The sequence below is a fragment of the Amblyomma maculatum genome, chromosome 1 (genome assembly GCF_055883805.1).
Source record: "Amblyomma maculatum isolate TAMU_Amacu chromosome 1, ASM5588380v1, whole genome shotgun sequence".
Classification (NCBI taxonomy): domain Eukaryota; kingdom Metazoa; phylum Arthropoda; class Arachnida; order Ixodida; family Ixodidae; genus Amblyomma; species Amblyomma maculatum.
The window spans coordinates 43,982,532-44,009,033 of NC_139344.1; the positions used below are offsets into that span (position 1 = coordinate 43,982,532).

Here is a 26,502-nt window from a genome sequence, read left to right on the forward strand (position 1 = left end):
GTCAGTTTCATCATGTGTAGCATGATGTGTAGTGTCTGTGGGAAGATTTTTCACGCCAGAATAGTAATTTTCCGAAATGTAGCCAGATTTAAGCTAGATTTCACCAAAATAGCTAGATTTGTAGCTAGATTTTGAAGAAAAGAGCTAAAACAGCTACTCGTAGCTAAACTACCTTTCTTGGTAGCTAGTTGAGTCCAAAGGTAGCTAAATTGGCAACACTGGCCTCGGGCTTACCTGCAAAAACGCCAATCCGAAAATAATAAACAAAGCCAAGCCAATCCATGGGTTGCATTGATGATTTGCGTATTTTCACCCGGTTGCACCAAGCTTCTAGCTTCTAGCTTATTCCAACCGGGTCGCAGCAACGCCGGCCGTGTTCCAGGGCCTGTTCCAGGCGGTGTTGAAGCCAGTGAGGCCGAATTCAAGTCAGCAGGCAAGAGCCTCGCCTCGGGCATTGCGAATCCTATGACCGGCCTGTTCGCTGAGGAAGCCAAACCCAAGCTGGCGATTGAGGTGCGTACTCGTCTGGATTGATACATTTTTTCGAGCGAGTGAAGGGGTTGCGTTTGATCAGACCAACCACTACAGGCCTTGCAGATAAATCAGCTGCATATGCAAGACCTGCGAGGTATTGTCTCAATCACAGTATTGCGGGATGCGGAAGACCGTGGCAGACCTGCGTTCCACATCATCTAAAGGCACAGGTGGGCAGTCTCGTGCCTTGATTTAGTTATTTACCCTCACTTTCATCTTTCCCATCCCGCTAACATATCGGAACATGCGCGGGGTGCCACTTTTATAGCTTTTGCAGAGAAATATCGTGCGTTGAGCGTGGGCGCCAAAGATTATTGCTGCACAAGACTGCTGCTCATATGGCGGCGATTTTAGGAATAAGGTAAAGGGCGTGTTACTCATGCATTTCGTCCCCCATGCTTCCTCTGGCGCGCTTCACAGGCGTGGCTGTCAATTTTCACTTTAGATAGGCTAACTGGTCGCAACACTAAATGCCAATATACTGTACTACTCTGATCACAAACGTGGCTCGAACGGCAAGACAAACAAGGAAACGAGGGGATCGAGCGAATTATTGTACAAGTGAACGGAACATCTTGACAACCGGTGCAGATGCTTTGCTTAGAGAGCCTCCCTGCGGGAGCCATCTAAGCGGCACCGGATGAAGCTTCTATGTATGGCGCGCGTACGATAAGAGTGATAATGATAAACCCCTTTTGAGAGAAGAGAGAACGGGTGGATTTTGTTAGATCGTGCGGAACGAAGTTTGTCCACGTGCTTTCACATTCTGCATTATTGCGATCACGACAGTGCTTTTTTTTTTCTTCCAGAAATGACCAGGCTCCACGGTTATCTTTCTAAGCTCTGGGTGTGCTGATGGCGCATCACAAATTATAAATCACTTATTCCTAGGCGACCCGGTGTATCCACCTTTTAGGGATATATTTGTTTGTGGGGCGCATGAGGATTCGGTTAAGGGCTTGGTCAGCGTTGTGAGCGATAAATCATAAGCATGGCGATGGTAGGTGGCACCTGAAAGGGCCTAAGCCCTGATTGGGGCGTAGGGTTGTGTGACGTCACGCGGCAGTGTGACACGGCCCATTTGGCAGAAGCAGCGAGGGGATATAGAACTCTCAGGGGTTCTTGCACACCGATTCAGAACATGCTATATATACCCTTTGCGATGCAGGCTCTTGAGAAGGGCTTTATATCTATGTCCGATTATCTTTCACATAACATTGTTGCTTACAGCGGCACGATAGGGAGTATGCGTGAGATAATAGGGGCACAATTACAGGATTAGTGATAAGTGTTTTTCAGAGTGCATACACACCAAGATCCGCACGGCATCCACGGATGGAAATCGTTAACACTGTCGCGTTGGTACTCTTGTACCTTCCACGAAGGCTCCCAGGTCAGTGGGTTCCACGAAGGCGTGCCTGGTCAAGCTTTAGTTTATGGTGCAAACAATCTTTGACCACGTCAATGTGTACAAATTATGTTTCCGGCGCTTATGGTTTGGTTGTTTGCGGTGAGGGTAACGGCGGGGCGAGCCGACCAATTTTAAACACGTAGCTTATGACATAATGATTGCATGTGGGTTTGGGACGTCTTTATTTTCTTCCGGTCCATACTATCGGGGGTCATGTAGATGAATGATGACTCAAGCAGAAGGGACTTTGTCATGCAACCTGACAGGTGGGCTACAAATGAAGCTTGAATAACTTCTTTTATATGTATTAAAGTCTGTGCTTCTGGAGTCCGGACACAACCTACGTGTGTAACAATAACCTACTCTGCACGAATGGCTGAGACCCTGCAAGTTGTAGGCTACCCAACGTCTATAAATCTTTGCGGCCAATCGTGAATATTAGAAGGTATTCAGTCGACAACCTTCGACGTTGAAAGCGTATTATGTCATCTTGCATTGAGAGACTGTCACACTTGCAGTCAGGTATTCCGTGCTTGCTGAAAAGGTAGCACTTTTGGCACCAAATGAAATGCGATCAGCGGACCACGTGGAAAAAAAAAAAAAGGTCAGCTGAGGCAGTCTCAATGCCATCGTTTGAGATGGGAAATTTGTTCCGTTTTGCGACTGTTTTGCTTCTGTTATTTATTTAGCAATAGTCTTCTCGTTGTGCACTTGGAGCGCCACATTTAGTCTCTTCAAAGATGATGGCTTGCACAACATGGTTTCGCTGTCTAGCGGCTATAGCCTGCGTGGGTTAAGTGAGCGCTCTTAGCTCAAAAGGCATACAATGTTTTGATTTGGCTTCCGTAATATCACTCGCACCACCCACGTATGTCACAGCCTCTTCCGGTTGCGAAACCACCATCTCTGTCTCTCTCTCTCTCAAGCAAGAAAAGAAGTCGCAAATCGGAAGAACGAGCCAATCTCTGATGATGATAGGCAGACTGCCTCAGCTGGATACTGTTGCACGCACTCCGCTGTTCGCATTTCATTTTAGGGCTCAGGAAAAAACTATTTTACTGCATTTTACAAAGAACACATTGCATTTCATCCAGCATTCCTTTTAGGCGAACAATAAGTCGTCGATTTTTTTATTGCTTTTGTGCTTCTTAAAAAAAGCAATTGCTTTGAATCAAATATGAATATAGGTCTAGGTACTTGATATATCAAATAATCTAAACTTGTGTTGGGCGTATCATAGCCATAGTTGCTTATGCCTCATAAAATCCCATATAACTGACATTTGACGTCGATATTGCATACAGGACTGGCGTAAGCAGTGATATAAGACGAGGACAAACCCACAAGCTGGCTGGATAGCATCCTCCTTGTCCTTTTCACTATCATCCTTATCAGCGACACAGCTGAGCCACCCATAGGTGGCGCGTCTTGGCTTTTTCAATGCCAAGTGATTTATGCTGCAGCACTAATGCCTCCACTTTGAGTCTAGAAGATCACTGTGATCAAATTTGGGTAGCATTTACCCTATTAACATACAAGCTTTTTAGCTCGGCGCCATACTCAGGTAGGTTGAATGTGGTCCATTTTGGTTTTGGTGCACCTGTACACCACTTAGTGTAACAAAAGCCTAAGGGATTCTGCAGCTGAGGAATCGCAATGATAAGGTTTTTATATCCATTCTATATCTACGCGTACGGAATTGCGGCTAATACCTTGCGAACATGGCAAAAGTACTTCTGAAAAGGATTTAAATTACATTACTAATTACTCTGCTGAAAATCTCAGAAGAGTAATTAAATTACTCATTACTGCTCCTAACAAGTAATGAAGTTACATTACAATCACTTCGACAGAGTTATTCAATTACTTTCAAATTATTTTCTAATTGTTATCCATGCAAAAACGAAAGTAAAGCTAGTAAACAAAACAAAACTTATTCTCCAGACATGATTGATTGAAATCCGTTTATTGACAGCCCTGAGTCATGCACTTTTGCTTCATGCATCTGTGTGGGCATCTGGTGGCCGAGGCGGGTGCTGAAGCACACATGTTTTTTCGTCTTCCCGCCAAATTCCGTCCCAGAGAACTATTCCTTCCCTCTTTCCTATGGCACCTGACATTACAAAAATAAGACAACCGCAAAAAAGAAAAAGTAGAAGCATGGTCGAAAGGTCGCGAAATGAGCTGGCCCGGAGCTGTCTCCGCCATTTGTAGGCGAAGCTAGGTTATTTATTCCTTCCGTAGTTCCAGGTATCGTCCTCGGCACCTCGCGCTCAGTAATGCTCACGCCGTGGACCCTTCTGCCTGTCTACGCCGCCTCAACCCTCGTTCCCCCCGCGGTGACGAGTGCAACCAGGAACCACTGTGCCTTAGCCGACGCAACAGGGAGTGCCTCTTCGCCGCGCTTCCAACTAGTTTTCAACTCCGTTCTTCTTGCACAATTTGTGTTTCGGCATTCCCTTGAAGCCTTGTTTCCTGCTGCTTAGAGAAATGTTGCATGAGATAGCCGCACAGTGAACCTGCCACACAGGAGGTCTCAGACACACTGTTCTGCTCCATGCTGCCTCCTTTTGTCGATCCGTTACGCTGGCTTCTGCTTGCCGCATGTCGTTCCTGCTTTTGCAGCATTCTACTTTGTTGTCTATTGAAGGAGTAGTGGTGCATTTAAGTGAAAGTAATTTCGAAAGGAATTATGTTTGCTGCGAAACCACTGCCAAAAAGAAATTCATTACATTACTAAACTATCAAGCCAAAAAAGTAATTCATTACATTACAAATTACCGTGAAAGTAATTAAATTAGTTTTTTCATTACTGTAGTTCAAATACTGCCATGTATGCTTGCTATTGGCCATCCACGGCAGCAGGATCTATTTGAGTTCGTTTCACGAATTGGCGCAGGTAGTCATAGGGGAAAGCTCTGGGCTTACCAGTTTTAGGTGGGCCTGCAATTCGTCTTTGCAGGTTAGCGTCTCATGCGTTCGTGAGAATGACACAATTTCTTTATGTCAACGTCCCGATTCGATTTACCGTACAAGTGCTTTCATTGAATTTGTCGTCCACCGCCCTTACGTGCACGTTCTATCGGGAAAATCAGCAAAGGGATACGGTGGCTTTCTTCGTACTCTTTGTGCCCAGTATTATCGGCTCGACCGCCCTTAGTTTATGGAAATGCTGGGAGGCGCCTCTCAGTAGAAGGAATATTTATTCGGGTAAAGACAAAACAAAACGTGGCGGTGAGAGGTTTGAATTTTATTTTCTAGTTTTTCAGTATGATACTTGTGGTAATTACAAAAATGGAGGCGTTCATGACAGTACTGCATGTGTATCTGCGAGTAGAACTTATAGCGATACTTAAAATTTGTATTGCTGTGACAGAACCGGGGTAAACTGCAAAAGTCGAGGACGGGAAAGGCCGTGTGGTTGGTGAGAGCGGTGCCACTTTGAATGCTCTTTTTGCGCACAGAGACGACTAGTTTCACGGGTGCGTATTTTTTCACTGTGTATTTTTGCACTTGAGTTGTGCTTTAGCTTGTTGGTATGATTGCATGGGCAGATGATGCTGCGCGTTATGAAGAGGGCGAAGCTGTCCTGGTAACTTTTGTGTTCGTCGTGTTTTCGCTCTGCTACCTCTAGTCATCTGCTACGTTTTCAACAACGTCGCAAGAATTGGCCGCGTGTGTGGCCGTTTTTCAAGCGAAATGTCTTAATCGACTCTGCACTTCAAAGGTTGTAGACCTTAGACTTAAGAAATCCAGGATTGGCCACAACAGATTTCTCGGCTTGTGCACTATGCGTACCCTGTAAATTATGTGGCCTGAGCCACTTGACCACAGTAAGTGCTGGTACAGGTAGGTACTATCAGGAGGCATATAAATTAGCAGTCAGCGAAGCCATGCAAACCATAGGAGTTAGTTTCTTTAACTTGTGCCGTTGACCTGAATTGATACTGTAATCGTATTCTAGATTAAATATAATGTAGCAGATAGAAAGCGGAACAAAACCAACACTACGCTCATGGGACAGGAACCCATGGCCTCCGACATGTCTCATAGCCATTAGTCGCTTCGGTACGTTAAAGGCTATAAACTAAACGAAAATTCGCAGCAGTTCAGATTCTATAGATGCCCTGCTGATATAACTTGGCCCGGCATAGAGCCGCCAGAGGGCCGCCCGTGGACAACGTCACAGCCGAGTGCAGCCTGTAGCTCGGAAATTTTCTCGTGCCCTTTGTTCGCTATAGGCCCGCGTTTAATTAAGGGAGACCGGGGTGTAGTGGTGTACAGTATTCTCCAAGCACTCAGTTCTTTGTCGCCACACAAGTGTTTGTCTGTACGTGCTGATGGCGAAGCGATATATTTGCACCAGCACGGATGGTTCGTGTATTTATTCTCCCATTCGTGACTTCGACAAAGCGAATTCATGTGAAAAAACACGTTTTTGTGTGCCATGTAGTAAAAGTTTGTCTTCGTGATTGAACTAAGATACAATGAACATCTGTAGGGAGATTTTAAATTAGAGGACAATTTACATGAATATTAATATTAGCCTTCACTGGCTTTTCAATGGAAAAGCGCGTCTGTACTCATAGGGCGAGTGTTAGGGATAGAGAAAGGCTGAAGGTTTTGGTACTTCCTCCTGTTTAAGGAAGAAGATGCATTATTTTCTATTGGTAGCTACTCAAACTTGCTGTGGCTTTTTGTGTTGCTTTAGCAGAAAGTGTTTGTTTGCCATGCGAAGTCATTTTCTGCCGCTCAGACTGGTACCTGTGTTTGTAGTTTGTGGTGAAATGATGATTTCGCATCGCATGTTTTTTACGTTGAGTGGTTTAAGGGTAAAACAAGTATCTCCCATGAGCAATATTAGCTGGCGTCCACGTGAGTGACCGTCCATGCAACGAAATTCGAATAACGTCACCACGCCGCCGTAAGATGTCAAAGCACATGTTAGAGTATACGCATAGTCATGATTGACGAAATGACGTTCTACGACCAGAAAGAAAAACAACATGTTCATAATCAAGACACCACTTCAAGCCAGGAAAAGAGCAGCATCACTCAGCACTTTCCTTGCTAACGTACTGTAAGGTGCGGTGTCTGCTCAAACATTACTCATATTCATGCCTCAATTTGATAGTGCAGTATCGCCATGGCCGCCAGCGGCGCGCCAAGGAACAGATGCCACGCCGGTCAGCGAGATAGCAAAACCTCGGTTTATTTTCGAAGTAGGCTAGCCCTTTATAGGCATGCGTCACGTTTGAAAGGGAAAGGGAAGAAGATAGAGCGGCTATAGTGGCTTCCGCTCCGAGCGCTGACGCGTGCGCAACGGAAAAACTGCTGAACCAGAATATGCCACACTTTCTCCGTAAAATAGGAAACGCTGCACTGGTCTGCGTTGCCTCGTAGAACGCCTAAGGGCTTGTTCGGGGCTTGCGGCTTCCTCTCTCTGTGCTGGTTCGGTCGTAGGCTGACCTTGAGAAGCTACGCCGGGGAACTGGTTCGGAGAGTTTGAGCCGCTGGGAATGCAGGTCCTAGGAGTAGTATGGTCTGCAGTCGTTGGCGAGCTAACTAGGGGGTTTTGCTCGCTCACATGACTTTTGAGGTGGTGATCATCCGATGTACAGTCGCATTGCAAATGAACTTGATCTGCATCTCGCCGGGGCCAGGCTCATCGGGGTTGACACCGTGGCCATCCTGGAACCGGATGCTGTCGTAGCCGTCCCGATATCCACTTGTCCCCCTTCCGCAGTTCCGCAGGAAAACATTTGACTCCGGTAGTAGGGTCCAGGCATCTTGACCCTGCGGTGGCTCTGCAAGCTTAGACGGAAAGCACGAGTCCAGCCGGGATCGTAGTTGGTAACCCAAAAGCATCTCCGCAGGGGATTTTCCACTTTTCAGCGGAGTTCTGCGGTAGTTGAACAACAGTTCTCAAAGCTCTTTCTGCGGCTCCATTCGACTTACGGTGACAGGGGGCGCACCGTAGATGCACTATATTATTTTTTTTTTGCAAATGTAGCAAATTCCTGGCTGGTAAATTGCGTACTGTTGTCAGAGACTAACGTTCGTTGGACTCCGAATCGACTAAAAATGGAAAGCAGGCAGCTAACAGCAGTTTCAGTGTTGGCATGCACATGTGGTATGGCTTCCTTCCATATAGTATGCGAGTCGACCACTACAAGGATCATTTTTTCTGCGATTGGACCTGCAAAATCCACGTTAATACGCGACCACTTTTCATAGGTGGATGGCCAATTAACTAGCGGAGCGGCCGTTCGAATCGGCAGGTTCTGGATGCAGTTCAGAGAAGTAGCTGATATTTCCTCAATGTCCTTATCTAATCCTGGCCACCAAAACAGAGAACGTGCAACTGCTTTCATAGCCGACGATCCCTCATTAGTCTCATGCAGAAGACGCAACACCCTTGTACGAGCTTCTTTCGGTATTACCACACGATGTCCCCAGTACACTAGTTCATGCGCGACTGACAATTCCAGCTTCCGGTCAAAGAATGGCAGTATGAAATGGGGTAATGAGTTTGTGGTTCTGGGCCACCCGTTCATAACGTAACAATTAACCTCCGTCAAAACTGCGTCTGCGGCTGTCCAGGCAATGAGCTCACGTGTTGTCACGGAACCTTCGTCCTGTCTTTCTAGTTATAAGACGTATTCTGGAGGTTCACCATCCCCGACCGGTTCCGGAGCTCGTTGTTGTAGGCGGCTCAGGGCGTCGGAGTTGAGTATCTGCTTGCCCGGAGTGTACTGTAACTTGTAGTCGTAGGCCCCGAGACAGAGTGCCTAGCGCTGGATGCGTGCGGCGGCCATTGCTGGTATCTGATGATCCGGTCTCAGCAGGCCCAGAAGCAGCTGGTGGTCAGTTACCAGCGTGAATTCTCGCCCTAGAAGGTAGTCACAAAATTTTGTTACACCAAAATTGTGTGTTAGTGCCTCTCGTTCTAGTTGGGAATAGTTCCGTTCAGCTCGTGTTAATGTTCCAGAACGGAACCCAATTCACCTATGAACGTTACCGACTGTGCGGAACAGGATTGCTCCCACACCCATCGGGGACGCGTCACATTCCAGTTAATTCCTTTTTCTTATCGAAAGGCAACAGAACCTGGGCAGCCGTAAGGCTTTGTTTAGCCACATTAAATGCGGATTCCTGTTTCTCTTTCCAGCGCTAGCGTGCATTCTTTTCCAATCTCTGATATAACGGGAAAGGAGTAGTCGACATGTTAGGCAGGAACTTGGCGTGAAATGTCGGCATTCCGAGAAATGCACGCAGTTCCACAACATTACGCGGGCTTGGTGCGTCTACAATTGCCTCAACATTCTTTTCTATCGGGTGAAGACCGTCTCGGTGAACTCGGGGCCCCAGATAAGACACAGCCGGTCAGCGCAGTTCGCACTTATCGCATCTAATTTTCACTCTGTGTTCTCGGAAGCGTTGTAGGACACTTCTTAATCGCTTAACGTTATCGTTTTTTCTTTCTGAGACAAGCACGTCGTCTAAATAAGCTTGTACGGCCGGATAGCTTCCCAGCACCTCATCCTTCTTTCTCTGGAAAATTGCCGGTGCCGATGCTATTCCGAACGGTAGCCTATTAAATTAGAAAAGCCCTTTGTGCATGTTAATGATGCAGACTTTTTTTGCCGCTTCGTCAAGTGGTATTTGGTTTTATGCATCTTGCAGGTTCAGCGTGCCAGAACAGTCACCATCGCTCAAATGGGCAAACATGTCATCAATAACGGGCAATGGATGTTGCTCGGTGGCACAAGCTGGGTTCAAAGTGGATTTAAAATCGCCGCAGATTCGGACCGTGCCATTCTTATAGCACATCTACAATTGGTGTTGCCCATTCGGAATGCTTCAGTGGCGACAGCACGCCTATAGAAACCAGCCTGTCCAACTCCTGTGTCACTTTATCGCGCAAAGCCTTGGGAATGGGCTTGTAGCCTTACTAAACCTGGGAATGAATCCCTCTTTAAGGTGAAGACTAGCGGGGGTCCCATTGATGAGGCCTAGAACGGTAGAAAAGATGTCCTGGTCATCATCATCATCAGCCTGACTATACCCACTGCAGGATGAAGGCCTCTCTCATATTTCTCCAAATAACCCGGTTCTGTGCTAACTTGACCCTTGCGAACTTCTTAACCTCATCCGCCCACCTAACTTTCTGCCGCCCCCTGCTACGCTTTCCTTCCCTTGGAATCCAGTTTGTTACCCTAAGCGTCCATCTGTTATCCTGTCTTCGCACTACATGTCCTGCCCATGCCCATTTATTCTTAATTTCCACTAGAATGTTAACTTGAGTTATTTCTCTTACCCACTCTGCACGCTTCCTATCTCCTAATGTTACCCCTACCATTTTTCGTTCCATAGCCCTCTGATTTGTCCTCAACTTAAGTAGAACCCTTTTGGTTAGCCTCCACGTTTCAGCCCCATAGGTGAGTAGAGGTAAGATGCAACTGTTGTATACTTTCCTCTTGAGTGATACCGGTAAGCTGCTAGTCATAATCTGCGAGTGCTTGCCAAATGCGCTCCATCTCAATCTTCTTCTCATTTCCTTTTCATGATCCGGATCGGCGAACACTACCTGTCCTAAGTAGACATATTAACCTACTAGTTTCAGTGCTTCGCTACCTAACTTAAACTGCTGTTTCTTCCCGATGCTGTTGAACATTACCTTCATCTTTTGCATATTGATTTTCAAGCCTACCATTCTACTTTTCCTGTTTAGGTCATCAATCATTATTTGTAGTTCATCCCCCGAAGGCAATGTCATCAGCAAATCGCAGATTACTGAGGTATTCTCCATCTACCCTTATCGCTAACTGCTCCCATTCCAAGTCTCGGAATACTTCCTCTAAAAGGGGTTTGAATAGTACTGAGGAGATCGTGTCTCCTTGCCCAACACCTTTCTTTATGGGAATTTTGTTACTTTATGCAGAACTATGGTTGCTGTGCAGCCACTATATATATCTTTCAGCACTTTCACGTAGGGTTCGTCTAGCCCTGATTTCGCAATGCCTGCATCACCGCCAATGTTTCAACTGAGTCAAATGCTTTTCCGTAATCAATGAATGCTATGTATAAGGGCTGATTATATTCCGAACACTTTTTTATCACCTGATTGATGGTATGGATATGATCGATAGTAGAGTGACGTTTCCGAAAACCTGCTTGATCCTTTGCTTGATTGCACTCAGGTTGTCCTGATTGTATTAGCGATTACCTTAGTAAATATCTTATACGTAACAGACAGTAAGCTGATTGGTCTGTAATTTTTAACGTCCTTAGAGTCAGTCCCATTTCTTATGAATGAGGAAAATGTTTGCATTCTTCCTTGGCTCCAGTACCGTCGATGACACCAGACACTGCGTATACAGGGTGACAAGTATACAGGGTGACAACAAATCTGTAGTTATCTGATCCTCAACAGCTGATTTCCCCCATTTCATAGTTTCTAATGCTTTCGTCACCTCGTGATTCGTTACTGGTGCTTCGTCTGACTGGTTTTCCCTACCGCCAATCTTATTACTGTCTTGACTACTTTGGCTACTGTAGAGATGCGGTAGCTGCTTTTGCGGTCTTCCAGCGAGACGTCTTGGGCTGCTATCTGCAAGATTGGAGCTCCTGCGTTGTTGAGTAGACTAAGCAAGTCACGTTCATAGAGGCTCGGTCCCGCACAATCTAACACAGTTAAAGGGCACACAACGGACGCCCCTTGGTAGCGGACGCGTAACTGAAGTTCTGCTAGGACAGGGAGGCGGCCTACGTAGCAGGAAAACTTCGTTTGATGTTTTCAGGCTTGGCCACTGCTTGCGATACTTCTCTTTGAGTTCGCGAGGGATGACGCAAATTGACGACCCGTTATCTACCTCCATTCTCAATTCCATGCACCCCCACGAGAAACCTCTGCGAATAGTTGGCTCCTGAAAATAATTCCTTTCAGATGCTGGTGTCCAAATGTGCGACGTCTCTGTTTCATCATTCGACGAGCCTTCTGCGACAGCCAAAGTGTTAGTTCTCTCGCCGCCCACGTCTTGTCTGGATGTGACACACGACGTCGGCACTTCTGCGCAAGATGACCTTGCTGCCCGCACCGGTAACACCGAGACTTGGCCCCGAAGAGGCGTTTTCTTTGTGTTTCTCACTGCCGCATTTATTGCAAGATTCGGTGTTGTAACGCTTCTGTTCAACATGATCCAGCGTCTTTCCGCATGCCTCTACTTTGAGTAGTGGCGTCTCCTCGGCGTTCATCGTTTTTACATCGGTTTCTGCAGCCTCTGCTGCAATTACTATTGCCTCCGCTTCTTGTAGCGTCAAGTCCCTTTTAGACAAGAGCTGTTTCTGTAGTGCACTCGACCTTAAACCGCAAACAATGCGATCCCGTAGCCTCCGGTGCAGACTGCTTCTACAGTTGCATTTATCCGCAATCCGCCGTATTTCCTCCAGAAATGCCTAAATTGGTTTCCCTTCGGCCTGGCAACGGTTACAAAATTTAACTTTCAGTGATTTCGTTCCTTTTTGAGTCGTTTGGTTTGGTTTTGGTTTTCTGGCGTTTAACGTCCCAAACCACTGCGCCATCCCGGCTGGGCTTTTTGGGTCGTAAAACTCGTTCAAGGTTTCAATTGCTTCTTCATAAGTCAATGCATTGGCGTGCGTGGAGCTACTTTCCCTGCCAATATCTGGACAGTGTTCATGCTTAATGCTGCCACAAGCAATGCTCTCTTCTTTGCTGAATCTGCAACGGCTTTTCCTTCAAAGTACGCTTCAACGTTGATAAGGTATGGTTCCCACTAATCTGTACTTTCGTAAAAGTCTGGTAGCTTGAGATGCGCCATGCCTTCCAACGATGCAGTACGGTCCTGGGCTTCTTTCACGACTTGTGCGTCGTGAATCCTCGTCGCCACTGTAGCGTCGCCATGGCTAACAGGGGTGCGCCAAGGAACAGAAGCCATGCCGGTCAGCAAGAGAGCAAAACCTCGGTTTATTATGGAAGTAGGCTAGAGAGCAAAACCTCGGTTTATTTTGGCAGTAGGCTCACCTTTGATAGGCATGCGTCGGGTGAAAAAGAGAAAGGGAACAGGAGAGAGCAGCGATGGCGGCTGCCGCTTTGAACGCTGATGCGTGTGCAACGGAAAAAATTCTGAACAGAATATGCCCCACATAGTCACGACTACAAGTCATAAACACGCGTATTATTACTCAGCACTTTCGGAAACAACATGTTGTAAGGCGCAGACATTTTATTATGAGCACACTTGTGTCACTGCATGGTACATGCATACTATGCATGACGCAAAAACAAACGTGAATTAAAAACAGATGATGCAAACAAAGGCGCCTTTAGACATGCGCGTGTCTGTCTCTTGGCACGCAGCTCAAGCGGAGGAGAGGATGGAGCGTGCTTAGAGAGATCATCAAGCATAAGTTACGCCAGATGTAGCGCGAGAGAATGTTTTCGCATTTCCGCGCATAAGCAGTAGTTAGTGCCTTTAAAGAATTTTTTCTTGCCTGCAACGATCTGAAAACGAAGGCGAAATAAAACGTTTTGGCTGCAAACCGCTGAACTTACGAGGTGTCATGCCAGCGAGAAATTGATCGGGGTTTTTAAAAAGCTGCCAACTTCTGCCGTGTTGGGCGTGGTAACAGCCGCCCAGAAATTTAGCCGGGCACCAAACTCCTCCGGCGAACACCTCCTTCACAAAATGCGGGTGCTTTCCTGCAAAGCACTGGTGCACTGGACGCGAGCCATGCCAAGGAGAGCGAAGCGGCGTGTTTCAACATGAACTGAGGAACGAGACAGCTCGGCGCCGTGGCCCATGCAGTAGAACCCTTCCCGCTCCGCGGCATATTTGAGGCAAGAGCGCTGCAAGCTCTCCCATTGGTCCTGCGAAAGTGCTGCTGTCGGATTAGACCATTTCAGTGTCAACGGATTCTCGGTTTACGGAGACTCAAGTGCTTGTGCTCGACACTCGGATAGTTAGTTCGTCACTAGAATCCATTGGGAGCAGTTCGCCCTCTCTGAGCCTCAGAAAGCGGACGCGGCGTAATCTCCCCGGCCGTCGCTGTGCGAAAACCGTCTCAACTTTCTGCCGCAGAGCTGATCTCGTTGTGTCAATGCCTGTAAATAGTGTATAAAGCTTTTTCTTCATTTCACTAGTGCCGACTCGGATCCATCGCTACCGTCTAGGGAGCTGGCAGCACTCGTTCACGAAACGGGTGATGAGCGCTATGCAACCAACTCCTTGGCACAACCCTGTTGACGGTGGGATACTGTATGATAACCCCACCGGCACAACAGCCGAGTGCCTCGTCAGTTCATGCCGCAGTGCCGGTCTTGAGCTTCGTCCTTTGAGGCGTGATGAACAACTTTTGGTTGTAAGCTCACTTTGTTGCGGCGTGTTGAGTATCCGGATGTCAGGGTTCCTTGTGCACAGTAAGTGGCGCAGTTGGGGAAAACTGTAGGGTCGGTCTATTTTTTCTCCTTGCGCAGTGCAAAGAAGTCGTCATTGCTGGCCCTGAGAAAGCGTTCAAGCTGATCTCCGATTCTGAAGCCTGGAGCATGGCGCCATGTGTTCCAGGCCGCTTCCTAGCCAGTGAGACAAGCTGTGACCAGTCAGCCATATTAGCCCCTGGCTTTCGTGGCCGTACTGAAGTCAGTGAGACCGGTGGCAACTTGGAAGCCAGCAGACTCTTCTCGGAAGGTTCTAGCCCCATGAGCCGCCTAATCAGGCAGCAAGCAAAGTCCAAGTTTGCCATCACGGTGCGTACGCTTTTAGACTACACATTTTTAGGTCGATGTAATTGAAGGGGAGTGTTCGATCGAACAAACCTATAGGTGCCTTGTCGATGTGCTAGCCACGTAGGCAGGACATGCCAGGTGCCGTCGTTGCTATTAATAACCAAGCGGCGCAGTTTTGTTTCATACGCTGTATTGGAGCGTTTATACCTTCCCTTAATTTATAAGCACCTTGTGTGCTTATAAATTAGTTTCACGGGTGCGACTAGTTTCACGGGTGCGTATTTTTTCACTGTGTATTTTTTCACTTGAGTTGTGCTTTAGCTTGTTGGTATGATTGCATGGGCAGATGATGCTGCGCGTTATGAAGAGGGCGAAGCTGTCCTGGTAACTTTTGTGTTCATCGTCGTGTTTTCGCTCTGCTACCTCTAGTCATCTGCTACGTTTTCAACAACGTCGCAAGAATATGCCGAGTGTGTGGCCGTTTTTCAATCGAAATGTCTTAATCGACTCTGCACTTCAAAGGTTGTAGACCTTAGACTTCAAAAAATCCAGGATAGGCTACAACAAATCTCTCGGCTTGTGCACTATGTGTACCCTGTAAATTATGTGGCCTGAGCCACTTGACCACAGTAAGTGCTGGTACAGGTAGGTACTATCAGGAGGCATATAAATTAGCAGTCAGCGAAGCCATGCAAACCATAGGAGTTAGTTTTTTTAACTTGTGCCGTTGACCTGAATTGATACTGTAATCGTATTCTAGATTAAATATAATGAAGCAGATAGAAAGCGGAACAAAACCAACACTACGCTCATGGGACAGGAACCCATGGCCTCCGACATGTCTCATAGCCATTAGTCGCTTCGGTACGTTAAACGCTATAAACTAAACGAAAATTCGCAGCAGTTCAGATTCTATAGATGCCCTGCTGATATAACTTGGCCCGGCATAGAGCCGCCAGAGGGCCGCCCGTGGACAACGTCACAGCCGATTGCAGCCTGTAGCTCAGAAATTTTCTCGTGCCCTTTGTTCGCTATAGGCCCGCGTTTAATTAAGGGAGACCGGGGTGTAGTGGTGTACAGTATTCTCCAGGCACTCAGTTCTTTGTCGCCACACAAGTGTTTGTCTGTACGTGCTGATGGCGAAGCGATATATTTGCACCAGCACGGATGGTTCGTGTATTTATTCTCCCATTCGTGACTTCGACAAAGCGAATTCATGTGAAAAAACCAGTTTTTGTGTGCCATGTAGTAAAAGTTTGTCTTCGTGATTGAACTAAGATACAATGAACATCTGTAGGGATATTTTAAATTAGAGGACAATTTACATTAATATTAATATTAGCCTTCACTGGCTTTTCAATGGAAAAGCGCGTCTGTACTCATAGGGCGAGTGTTAGGGATAGAGAAAGGCTGAAGGTTTTGGTACTTCCTCCTGTTTAAGGAAGAAGATGCATTATTTTCCATTGGTAGCTACTCAAACTTGCTGTGGCTTTTTGTGTTGCTTTAGCAGAAAGTGTTTGTTTGCCATGCGAAGTCATTTTCTGCCGCTCAGGCTGGTACCTGTGTTTGTAGTTTGTGGTGAAATGATGATTTCGCGTCGCATGTTTTTTACGTTGAGTGGTTTAAGGGTAAAACAAGTATCTCCCATGAGCAATATTAGCTGGTGTCCACGTGAGTGACCGTCCATGCAACGAAATTCGGATAACGTCACCACGCCGCCGTAAGATGTCATAGCTCATGTTAGAGTATACGCATAGTCATGATTGACGAAATGACGTTCTACGACCAGAAAGAAAAACATCACGTTCATAATCAAGACACCACTTCAAGCCAGGAAAAGAGCAGCATCACTCAGCACTTTCCTTGCTAACGTACTGTAAGGTGTGGTGTCTGCTCAAACATTACTCATATTCATGCCTCAATTTGATAGTGCAGTATCGCCATGGCCGCCAGCGGCGCGCCAAGGAACAGATGCCACGCCGGTCAGCGAGATAGCAAAACCTCGGTTTATTTTCGAAGTAGGCTAGCCCTTTATAGGCATGCGTCACGTTTGAAAGGGAAAGGGAAGAAGATAGAGCGGCTATAGTGGCTTCCGCTCCGAGCGCTGACGCGTGCGCAACGGAAAAAATGCTGAACCAGAATATGCCACACTTTCTCCGTAAAATAGGAAACGCTGCACTGGTCTGCGTTGCCTCGTAGAACGCCTAAGGGCTTGTTCGGGGCTTGCGGCTTCCTCTCTCTGTGCTGGTTCGGTCGTAGGATGACCTGGAGAAGCTACGCCGGGGAACTGGTTCGGAGAGTTTGAGCCGCTGGGAATGCAGGTCCTAGGAGTAGTATGGTCTGCAGTCGTTGGCGAGCTAACTAGGGGGTTTTGCTCGCTTACATGACTTTTGAGGTGGTGATCATTCGATGTACAGTCGCATTGCAAATGAACTTGATCTGCATCTCGCCGGGCCAGGCTCATTGGGGTTGACACCGTGGCCATCCTGGAACTGGATGCTGTCGTAGCCGTCCCAATATCCACTTGTCCCCATTCCGCAGTTCCGCAGGAAAACATTTGACTCCGGTAGTAGGGTCCAGGCATCTTGACCCTGCGGTGGCTCTGCAAGCGTAGACGGAAAGCACGAGTCCAGCCGGGATCGCAGTTGGTAACCCAAAAGCATCTCCGCAGGGGATTTTCCACTTTTCAGCGGAGTTCTGCGGTAGTTGAACAACAGTTCTCAAAGCTCTTTCTGCGGCTCCATTCGACTTACGGTGACAGGGGGCGCACCGTAGATGCACTATATTATTTTTTTTTTGCAAATGTAGCAAATTCCTGGCTGGTAAATTGCGTACCGTTGTCAGAGACTAACGTTCGTGGGACTCCGAATCGACTAAAAATGGAAAGCAGGCAGCTAACAGCAGTTTGAGTGTTGGCATGCACATGTGGTATCGCTTCCTTCCATATAGCATGCGAGTCGACCACTACACGGATCACTTTTCCTGCGATTGGACCTGCAAAATCCACGTTAATACGCGACCACTTTTCATAGGTGGATGGCCAATTAACTAGCGGAGCGGCCGTTCGAATCGGCAGGTTCTGGATGCAGTTCAGAGAAGTAGCTGATATTTCCTCAATGTCCTTATCTAATCCTGGCCACCAAAACAGAGAACGTGCAACTGCTTTCATAGCCGACGATCCCTCATTAGTCTCATGCAGAAGATGCAACACCCTTGTACGAGCTTCTTTCGGTATTACCACACGATGTCCCCAGTACACTAGTTCATGCGCGACTGACAATTCCAGCTTCCGGGCAAAGAATGGCAGTATGAAATGGGGTAATGAGTTTGTGGTTCTGGGCCACCCGTTCATAACGTAACAATTAACCTCCGTCAAAACTGCGTCTGCGGCTGTCCAGGCAATGAGCTCACGTGTTGTCACGGAACCTTCGTCCTGTCTTTCTAGTTATAAGACGTATTCTGGAGGTTCACCATCCCCGACCGGTTCCGGAGCTCGTTGTTGTAGGCAGCTCAGGGCGTCGGAGTTGAGTATCTGCTTGCCCGGAGTGTACTGTAACTTGTAGTCGTAGGCCCCGAGACAGAGTGCCTAGCGCTGGATGCGTGCGGCGGCCATTGCTGGTATCTGACGATCCGTCTCAGCAGGCCCAGAAGCAGCTGGTGGTCAGTTACCAGGGTGAATTCTCGCCCTAGAAGGTAGTCACAAAATTTTGTTACACCAAATTTGTGTGTTAGTGCCTCTCGTTCTAGTTGGGAATAGTTCCGTTCAGCTCGTGTTAATGTTCTAGAACGGAACCCAATTCACCTATGAACGTTACCGACTGTGCGGAACAGGATTGCTCCCACACCCATCGGGGACGCGTCACATTCCAATTTCAATTCCTTTTTCTTATCGAAAGGCAACAGAACCTGGGCAGCCGTAAGGCTTTGTTTAGCCACATTAAATGCGGATTCCTGTTTCTCTTTCCAGCGCTAGCGTGCATTCTTTTCCAATCTCTGATATAACTGGAAAGGAGTAGTCGACATGTTAGGCAGGAACTTGGCGTGAAACGTCGGCATTCCGAGAAATGCACGCAGTTCCACAACATTACGCGGGCTTGGTGCGTCTACAATTGCCTCAACATTCTTTTCTATCGGGTGAAGACCGTCTCGGTGAACTCGGGGCCCCAGATAAGACACAGCCGGTCAGCGCAGTTCGCACTTATCGTATCTAATTTTCACTCTGTGTTCTCGGAAGCGTTGTAGGACACTTCTTAATCGCTTAACGTTATCGTTTTTTCTTTCTCAGACAAGCACGTCGCCTAAATAAGCTTGTACGGCCAAATAGCTTCCCAGCACCTCATCCATCTTTCTCTGGAAAATTGCCGGTGCCGATGCTATTCCGAACGGTAGCCTATTAAATTAGAAAAGCCCTTTGTGCGTGTTAATGATGCAGACTTTTTTTGCCGCTTCGTCTAGTGGTATTTGGTTTTATGCATCTTGCAGGTTCAGCGTGCCAGAACAGTCACCATCGCTCAAATGGGCAAACATGTCATCAATAACGGGCAATGGATGTTGCTTGGTGGCACAAGCTGGGTTCAAAGTGGATTTAAAATCGCCGCAGATTCGGACCGTGCCATTCTTATAGCACATCTACAATTGGTGTTGCCCATTCGGAATGCTTGAGTGGTGACAGCACGCCTATAGAAACTAGCCTGTCCAACTCCTGTGTCACTTTATCGCGCAAAGCCTTGGGAATGGGCCTGTAGCCTTACTAAATCTGGGAATGAATCCCTCTTTAAGGTGAAGACTAGCGGGGGTCCCATTGATGAGGCCTAGAACGGTAGAAAAGATGTCCTGGTCATCATCATCATCAGCCTGACTATACCCACTGCAGGATGAAGGCCTCTCTCATATTTCTCCAAATAACCCGGTTCTGTGCTAACTTGACCCTTGCGAACTTCTTAACCTCATCCACCCACCTAACTTTCTGCCGCCCCCTGCTACGCTTTCCTTCCCTTGGAATCCAGTTTGTTACCCTAAGCGTCCATCGGTTATCCTCTCTTCGCACTACATGTCCTGCCCATGCCCATTTATTCTTAATTTCCACTAGAATGTTAACTTGAGTTATTTCTCTTACCCACTCTGCACGCTTCCTATCTCCTAATGTTACCCCTACCATTTTTCGTTCCATAGCCCTCTGAGTTGTCCTCAACTTAAGTAGAACCCTTTTGGTTAGCCTCCACCTTTCAGCCCTATAGGTGAGTAGAGGTAAGATGCAACTGTTGTATACTTTCCTCTTGAGTGATACCGGTAAGCTGCTAGTCATAATCTGCGAGTGCTTGCCAAATGCACTCCATCTCAATCTTCTCATTTCCTTTTCATGATCCGGATCGGCGGTCACTACCTGTCCTAAGTAGACATATTAACCTACTAGTTTCCGTGCTTCGCTACCTAACTTAAACTGCTGTTTCTTCCCGATGCTGTTGAACATTACCTTCGTCTTCTGCATATTGATTTTCAAGCCTACCATTCTACTTTTCCTGTTTAGGTCATCAATCATTATTTGTAGTTCATCCCCCGAAGGCAATGTCATCAGCAAATCGCAGATTACTAAGGTATTCTCCATCTACCCTTATCGCTAACTGCTCCCATTCCAAGTCTCGGAATACTTCCTCTAAAAGGGGTTTGAATAGTACTGAGGAGATCGTGTCTCCTTGCCCAACACCTTTCTTTATGGGAATTTTGTTACTTCATGCAGAACTATGGTTGCTGTGCAGCCACTATATATATCTTTCAGCACTTTCACGTAGGGTTCGTCTACGCCCTGATTTCGCAATGCCTGCATCACCGCCAATGTTTCAACTGAGTCAAATGCTTTTCCGTAATCAATGAATGCTATGTATAAGGGCTGATTATATTCCGAACACGTATCTATCACCTGATTGATGGTATGGATATGATCGATAGTAGAGTGACGTTTCCGAAAACCTGCTTGATCCTTTGCTTGATTGCACTCAGGTTGTCCTGATTGTATTAGCGATTACCTTAGTAAATATCTTATACGTAACAGACAGTAAGCTGATTGGTCTGTAATTTTTAACGTCCTTAGAGTCAGTCCCATTTCTTATGAATGAAGAAAATGTTTGCATTCTTCCTTGGCTCCGGTACCGTCGATGACACCAGACACTGCGTATACAGGGTGACAAGTATACGGGGTGACAACAAATCTGTAGTTATCTGATCCTCAACAGCTGATTTCCCCCATTTCATAGTTTCTAATGCTTTCGTCACCTCGTGATTCGTCACTGGTGCTTCGTCTGACTGGTTTTCCCTACCGCCAATCTTATTACTGTCTTGACTACTTTGGCTACTGTAGAGATGCGGTAGCTGCTTTTGCGGTCTTCCAGCGAGACGTCTTGGGCTGCTATCTGCAAGATTGGAGCTCCTGCGTTGTTGAGTAGACTAAGCAAGTCACGTTCATAGAGGCTCGGTCCCGCACAATCTAACACAGTTAAAGGGCACACAATGGATGCCCCTTGGTAGCGGACGCGTAACTGAAGTTCTGCTAGGACAGGGAGGCGGCCTACGTAGCAGGAAAACTTCGTTTGATGTTTTCAGGCTTGGCCACTGCTTGCGATACTTCTCTTTGAGTTCGCGAGGGATGACGCAAATTGACGACCCGTAATCTACCTCCATTCTCAATTCCATGCACCCCCACGAGAAACCTCTGCGAATAGTTGGCTCCTGAAAATAATTCCTTTCAGATGCTGGTGTCCAAATGTGCGACGTCTCTGTTTCATCGTTCGACGAGCCTTCTGCGACAGCCAAAGTGTTAGTTCTCTCGCCGCCCACGTCTTGTCTGGATGTGACACACGACGTCGGCACTTCCGCGCAAGATGACCTTGCCGCCCGCACCGGTAACACCGAGACTTGGCCCCGAAGAGGCGTTTTCTTTGTGTTTCTCACTGCCGCATTTATTGCAAGATTTGGTGTTGTAACGCTTTTGTTCAACACGATCCAGCGTCTTTCCGCATGCCTCTACTTTGAGTAGTGGCGTCTCCTCGGCGTTCGTCGTTTTTACATCGGTTTTCTGCAGCCTCTGCTGCAATTACTATTGCCTCCGCTTCTTGTAGCGTCAAGTCCCTTTTAGACAAGAGCTGTTTCTGTAGTGCACTCGACCTTAAACCGCAAACAATACGATCTCGTAGCCTCCGGTACAGACTGCTTCTAAAGTTGCATTTATCCGCAATCCGCCGTATTTCCTCCAGAAATGCCTAAATTGGTTTCCCTTCGGCCTGGCAACGGTTACAAAATTTAACTTTCAGTGATTTTGTTCCTTTTTGAGTCGTTTGGTTTGGTTTTGGTTTTCTGGCGTTTAACGTCCCAAACCACTGCGCCATCCCGGCAGGGCTTTTTGGGTCGTAAAACTCGTTCAAGGTTGCAATTGCTTCTTCATAAGTCAATGCATTGGCGTGCGCGGAGCTACTTTCCCTGCCAATATCTGGACAGTGTCCATGCTTAATGCTGCCACAAGCAATGCTCTCTTCTTTGCTGAATCTGCAACGGCTTTTCCTTCAAAGTACGCTTCAACGTTGATAAGGTATGGTTCCCACTAATTTGTACTTTCGTAAAAGTTTGGTAGCTTGAGATGCGCCATGCCTTCCAACGATGCAGTCCGGTGCTGGGCTTCTTTCACGAATTGTGCGTCGTGAATCCTCGTCGCCACTGTAGCGTCACCATGGCTGACAGCGGTGCGCCAAGGAACAGAAGCCATGCCAACAGAAGCCATGCCGGTCAGCAAGAGAGCAAAACCTCGGTTTATTATGGAAGTAGGCTAGAGAGCGAAACCTCGGTTTATTTTGGAAGTAGGCTCACCTTTGATAGGCATGCGTCGGGTGAAAAAGAGAAAGGGAACAGGAGAGAGCAGCGATGGCGGCTGCCGCTTTGAACGCTGATGCGTGTGCAACGGAAAAAATACTGAACAGAATATGCCCCACATAGTCACGACTACAAGTCATAAACACGCGTATTATTACTCAGCACTTTCGGAAACAACATGTTGTAAGGCGCAGACATTTTATTATGAGCACACTTGTGTCGCTGCATGGTACATGCATACTATGCATGACGCAAAAACAAACGTGATAATTAAAAACAGATGACGCAAACAAAGGCGCCTTTAGACATGCGCGTCTGTCTCTTGGCACGCAGCTCAAGCGGAGGAGAGGATGGAGCGTGCGGAGAGAGATCATCAAGCATAAGTTACGCCAGATGTAGCGCGAGAGAATGTTTTCGCATTTCCGCGCATAAGCAGTACTTAGTGCCTTTAAAGAATTTTTTCTTGCCTGCAACGATCTGAAAACGAAGGCGAAATAAAACGTTTTGGCTGCAAACCGCTGAACTTACGAGGTGTCATGCCAGCGAGAAATTGATCGGGGTTTTTAAAAAGCTGCCAACTTCTGCCGTGTTGGGCGTGGTAACAGCCGCCCAGAAATTCAGCCGGGCACCAAACTCCTCCGGCGAACACCTCCTTCACAAAATGCGGGTGCTGTCCTGCAAAGCACTAGTGCACTGGACGCGAGCCATGCCAAGGAGAGCGAAGCGGCGTGTTTCAACATGAACTGAGGAACGAGACAGCTCGGCTCCGTGGCCCATGCAGTAGAACCCTTCCCGCTCCGCGGCATATTTGAGGCAAGAGCGCTGCAAGCTCTCCCATTGGTCCTGCGAAAGTGCTGCCGTCAGATTAGACCATTTCAGTGTCAACGGATTCTCGGTTTACGGAGACTGAAGTGCTTGTGCTCGACACTCCGATAGTTAGTTCGTCACTAGAATCCATTGCGAGCAGTTCGCCCTCTCTGAGCCTCAGAAAGCGGACGCGGCGTAATCTCCCTGGCCGTCGCTGTGCGAAAACCGTCGCAACTTTCTGCCGCAGAGCTGATCTCGTTGTGTCAATGCCTGTAAATAGTGTATAAAGTTTTTCTTCATTTCACTAGTGCCGACTCGGATCCATCGCTACCGTCTAGGGAGCTGGCAGCACTCGTTCACGAAACGGGTGATGAGCGCTATGCAACCAACTCCTTGGCACAACCATGTTGACGGTGGGATACTGTATGATAACCCCACCGGCACAACAGCCGAGTGCCTCGTCAGTTCATGCCGCAGTGCCGGTCTTGAGCTTCGTCCTTTGAGGCGTGATGAACAACTTTTGGTTGTAAGCTCACTTTGTTACGGCGGGTTGAGTATCCTGATGTCAGGGTTCCTTGTGCACAGTAAGTGGCGCAGTTGGGGAAAACTGTAGGGTCGGTCTATTTTTTCTCCTTGCGCAGTGCAAAGAAGTCGTCATTGCTGGCCCTGAGAAAGCGTTCAAGCTGATCTCCGATTCTGAAGCCTGGAGCATGGCGCCATGTGTTCCAGGCCGCTTCCTAGCCAGTGAGACAAGCTGTGACCAGTCAGCCATATTAGCCCCTGGCTTTCGTGGCCGTACTGAAGTCAGTGAGACTGGTGGCAACTTGGAAGCCAGCAGACTCTTCTCGGAAGGTTCTAGCCCCATGAGCCGCCTAATCAGGCAGCAAGCAAAGTCCAAGTTTGCCATCACGGTGCGTACGCTTTTGGACTACACATTTTTAGGTCGATGTAATTGAAGGGGAGTGTTCGATCGAACAAACCTATAGGTGCCTTGTCGATGTGCTAGCCACGTAGGCAGGACATGCCAGGTGCCGTCGTTGCTATTAATAACCAAGCGGCGCGGTTTTGTTTCATACACTGTATTGAAGCGTTTATACCTTCCCTTAATTTATAAGCACCTTGTGTGAGAAGGTGGCCCCTTGGTTTTCGCTGTTAAGGGTCCTCTCGTTTTCTTGGGGTACGTTACGGAGTCAATATCTGAGAAGCCCTGCAGCCTTGTTATTTTTCGCAAAGACGGTATCTAATTAGCATACGTTCTAATAATTATTTTTGAACCAGGAGCTGTACCGCTGTCGACAAAAGACATCGTGCATGATATTCGGTGTAGATTTAACGCGATAGCATTACAGTTGCTGTGTTCTCGAAATTTCTGCGTGAGCATTGTGAGTGAGAAATCAAACCCATGGTACTGGTACCTGGCAGTAGAGAGCGCAAGGCACTGATTGGTTGCAGGGTTGGGCAACGTCACGCAACCACGGGACACAGCCAATTTGGCACAGGCAGCCAACTAAGGCTTCTCACGTGAGTTGGGTGAGTAAGTGGGATCAAACACTCGGGAATTTTGCATTCCGGGTCAAACATATGCTACCCTTTGTAATGCAGACACTTTAGTGCGGTGTCATTGAGCAGGGCTTTATATCTATGTCCAGTGGTCTTTCACATATTCTGGTTGCTTACAGCGGTACGATAAGGATTATGCATTACACAACAGCGTCACAATTCAAAGATCAGTGATTAAGTTATTTGCAGAGTTCATGCACACCAAGATTCACATGGGAAGCCACGGACGGGAGGCGGCCCCACGCAGCGTCTGAGTCAGGGCACTGTTGACTGTGTTTCGTGACAGGTGTGAATTGCAGTGCTGTAAGTTGGGAAGATACGTGTAATAAATTAGTGGTACTGTTCAAGTATCCTACAAAAGCTGGTATCGTCAAGCAGCATTGCGAGATTAATTATAAGGCGTGAGGGGCTACTGATTTGGAACTTGGGCAGAGATGCTCAACAGCCTCTTTATAGACAGTGATCACACGATCTTGTTACGTTAGCATTCAGTCGTAAGCTGGATTGCTCTTGCTCTCGGTGCGAAACGATGTGACTGGTGGTTGAGCATGCACAGTACTGTGATTTCAGGTGTGACTTTGGTACCTTACAAGCTCATTATCATTGCGTGCTTTGAATGGTTGTTCGGTTACGCACGGTGTATGGACTTTGTTTAGGACAATGACACTGGGCGCCACGAATAGGTCTCATGATCTGGCTACTGCGACGACCGAGTTCCATTACTGCCATCAACACGCAGATAACGCGGTACCTCGCTTATCTCCCTCGACCTGACTCGACAACCCAAAGATAAGATGGCAACCTAGTTCTTAAAAGTAAACTTTCGCTTGCGTTTGTGTTCATCGGCTATTTCCAGGATGGGGCCCACTTTTCTGCCGAGGAGAGCCTCTACGATGTCTGGAATGATGAGGCCTGCGTGCGGAGGCGACTTTTCGCCACCCCAACGCCGACAGAGGGACCAATCTGGGCTGCCGAAAACAACAGCCGGGTGAGGGCGGCCTACTCTACCCATCACCGGTGTAGGCGCCAGTCACCGGCTCAGGCGGACTTAGCCGATTTCTGTTAAATAACACAAAAGCCTAATGTGAAATAATGATTAACGATGATTAGTTATTAAATAATGATAATGGTGCATAAATATATTGAAATAAAAAACAAAAAAAAACATCCGGGTACGCTGCACATTCGTCATCCCAGCCGAGCCGGTTATCCGTTGTCAGCAGAACTCCTACAAGAAAAAACAGCGCAAACCAAGCCGCCGGGTTCTGCGCTCAACGCCAAGGACTGCGCAGGGTTTTTAAGCTGGACGAAACAGCATGCCTGGGCAACACGGAGAAGGAGCCCTCAGCATCGTGCAGTGAACAAGAGCGGGAACCGTCCTCGAAAGAGGAGGCAAAGTAGAGATTAGACGAGTGAGACGATGTTCCGGAAACGACGAGCGAGACGATGTTCACAATGGATGCTGTTTCCCGTCACGAAAGCCTTCCTGCGAGTCGTGATATTTTTTTTAACTCCGAGAAGATCTGACAATGAGTTTCAATTATGTATTTGTGTTTATTTTAATATTCTCTAGCGCCTTCCCCTGGCA

General features: G+C 47.4%; 1 protein-coding gene across 2 annotated transcripts; it reads left to right on the top strand.

The window, feature by feature from the left end:
• The first annotated feature begins 274 nt into the window (after positions 1 to 274).
• Positions 275 to 26,079, top strand: LOC146202242 (uncharacterized). 2 transcript variants are annotated; one of them, XM_084588032.1, is made up of 5 exons: positions 275 to 513; positions 14,442 to 14,711; positions 23,996 to 24,265; positions 24,807 to 24,884; positions 25,771 to 26,079. In XM_084588032.1, the coding sequence occupies exons 1-5, from the start codon at positions 295 to 297 to the stop codon at positions 25,978 to 25,980; spliced, it is 1,047 nt and encodes a 348-aa protein (XP_084444158.1). In that variant the 5' UTR covers positions 275 to 294; the 3' UTR covers positions 25,981 to 26,079. The 2 variants fall into 2 exon arrangements, with proteins under 2 accessions (XP_084444158.1, XP_084444159.1); XM_084588033.1 differs by lacking the exon at positions 24,807 to 24,884 and having other exon boundaries at positions 25,771 to 26,077.
• The last annotated feature ends 423 nt before the right edge of the window (positions 26,080 to 26,502 follow it).

What these genes read in the sequence shown, in the direction of transcription:
- LOC146202242 (XM_084588032.1), top strand. Translation starts at nt 295, where the DNA reads ATGATTTGCGTATTTTCACCCGGTTGCACCAAGCTTCTAGCTTCTAGC. An exon ending in AGTCCAAGTTTGCCATCACG is followed by an intron (nt 24,266 to 24,806) that starts GTGCGTACGCTT and finishes GATTGGTTGCAG; the next exon opens with GGTTGGGCAACGTCACGCAA. An exon ending in AGGCTTCTCACGTGAGTTGG is followed by an intron (nt 24,885 to 25,770) that starts GTGAGTAAGTGG and finishes GGCTATTTCCAG; the next exon opens with GATGGGGCCCACTTTTCTGC.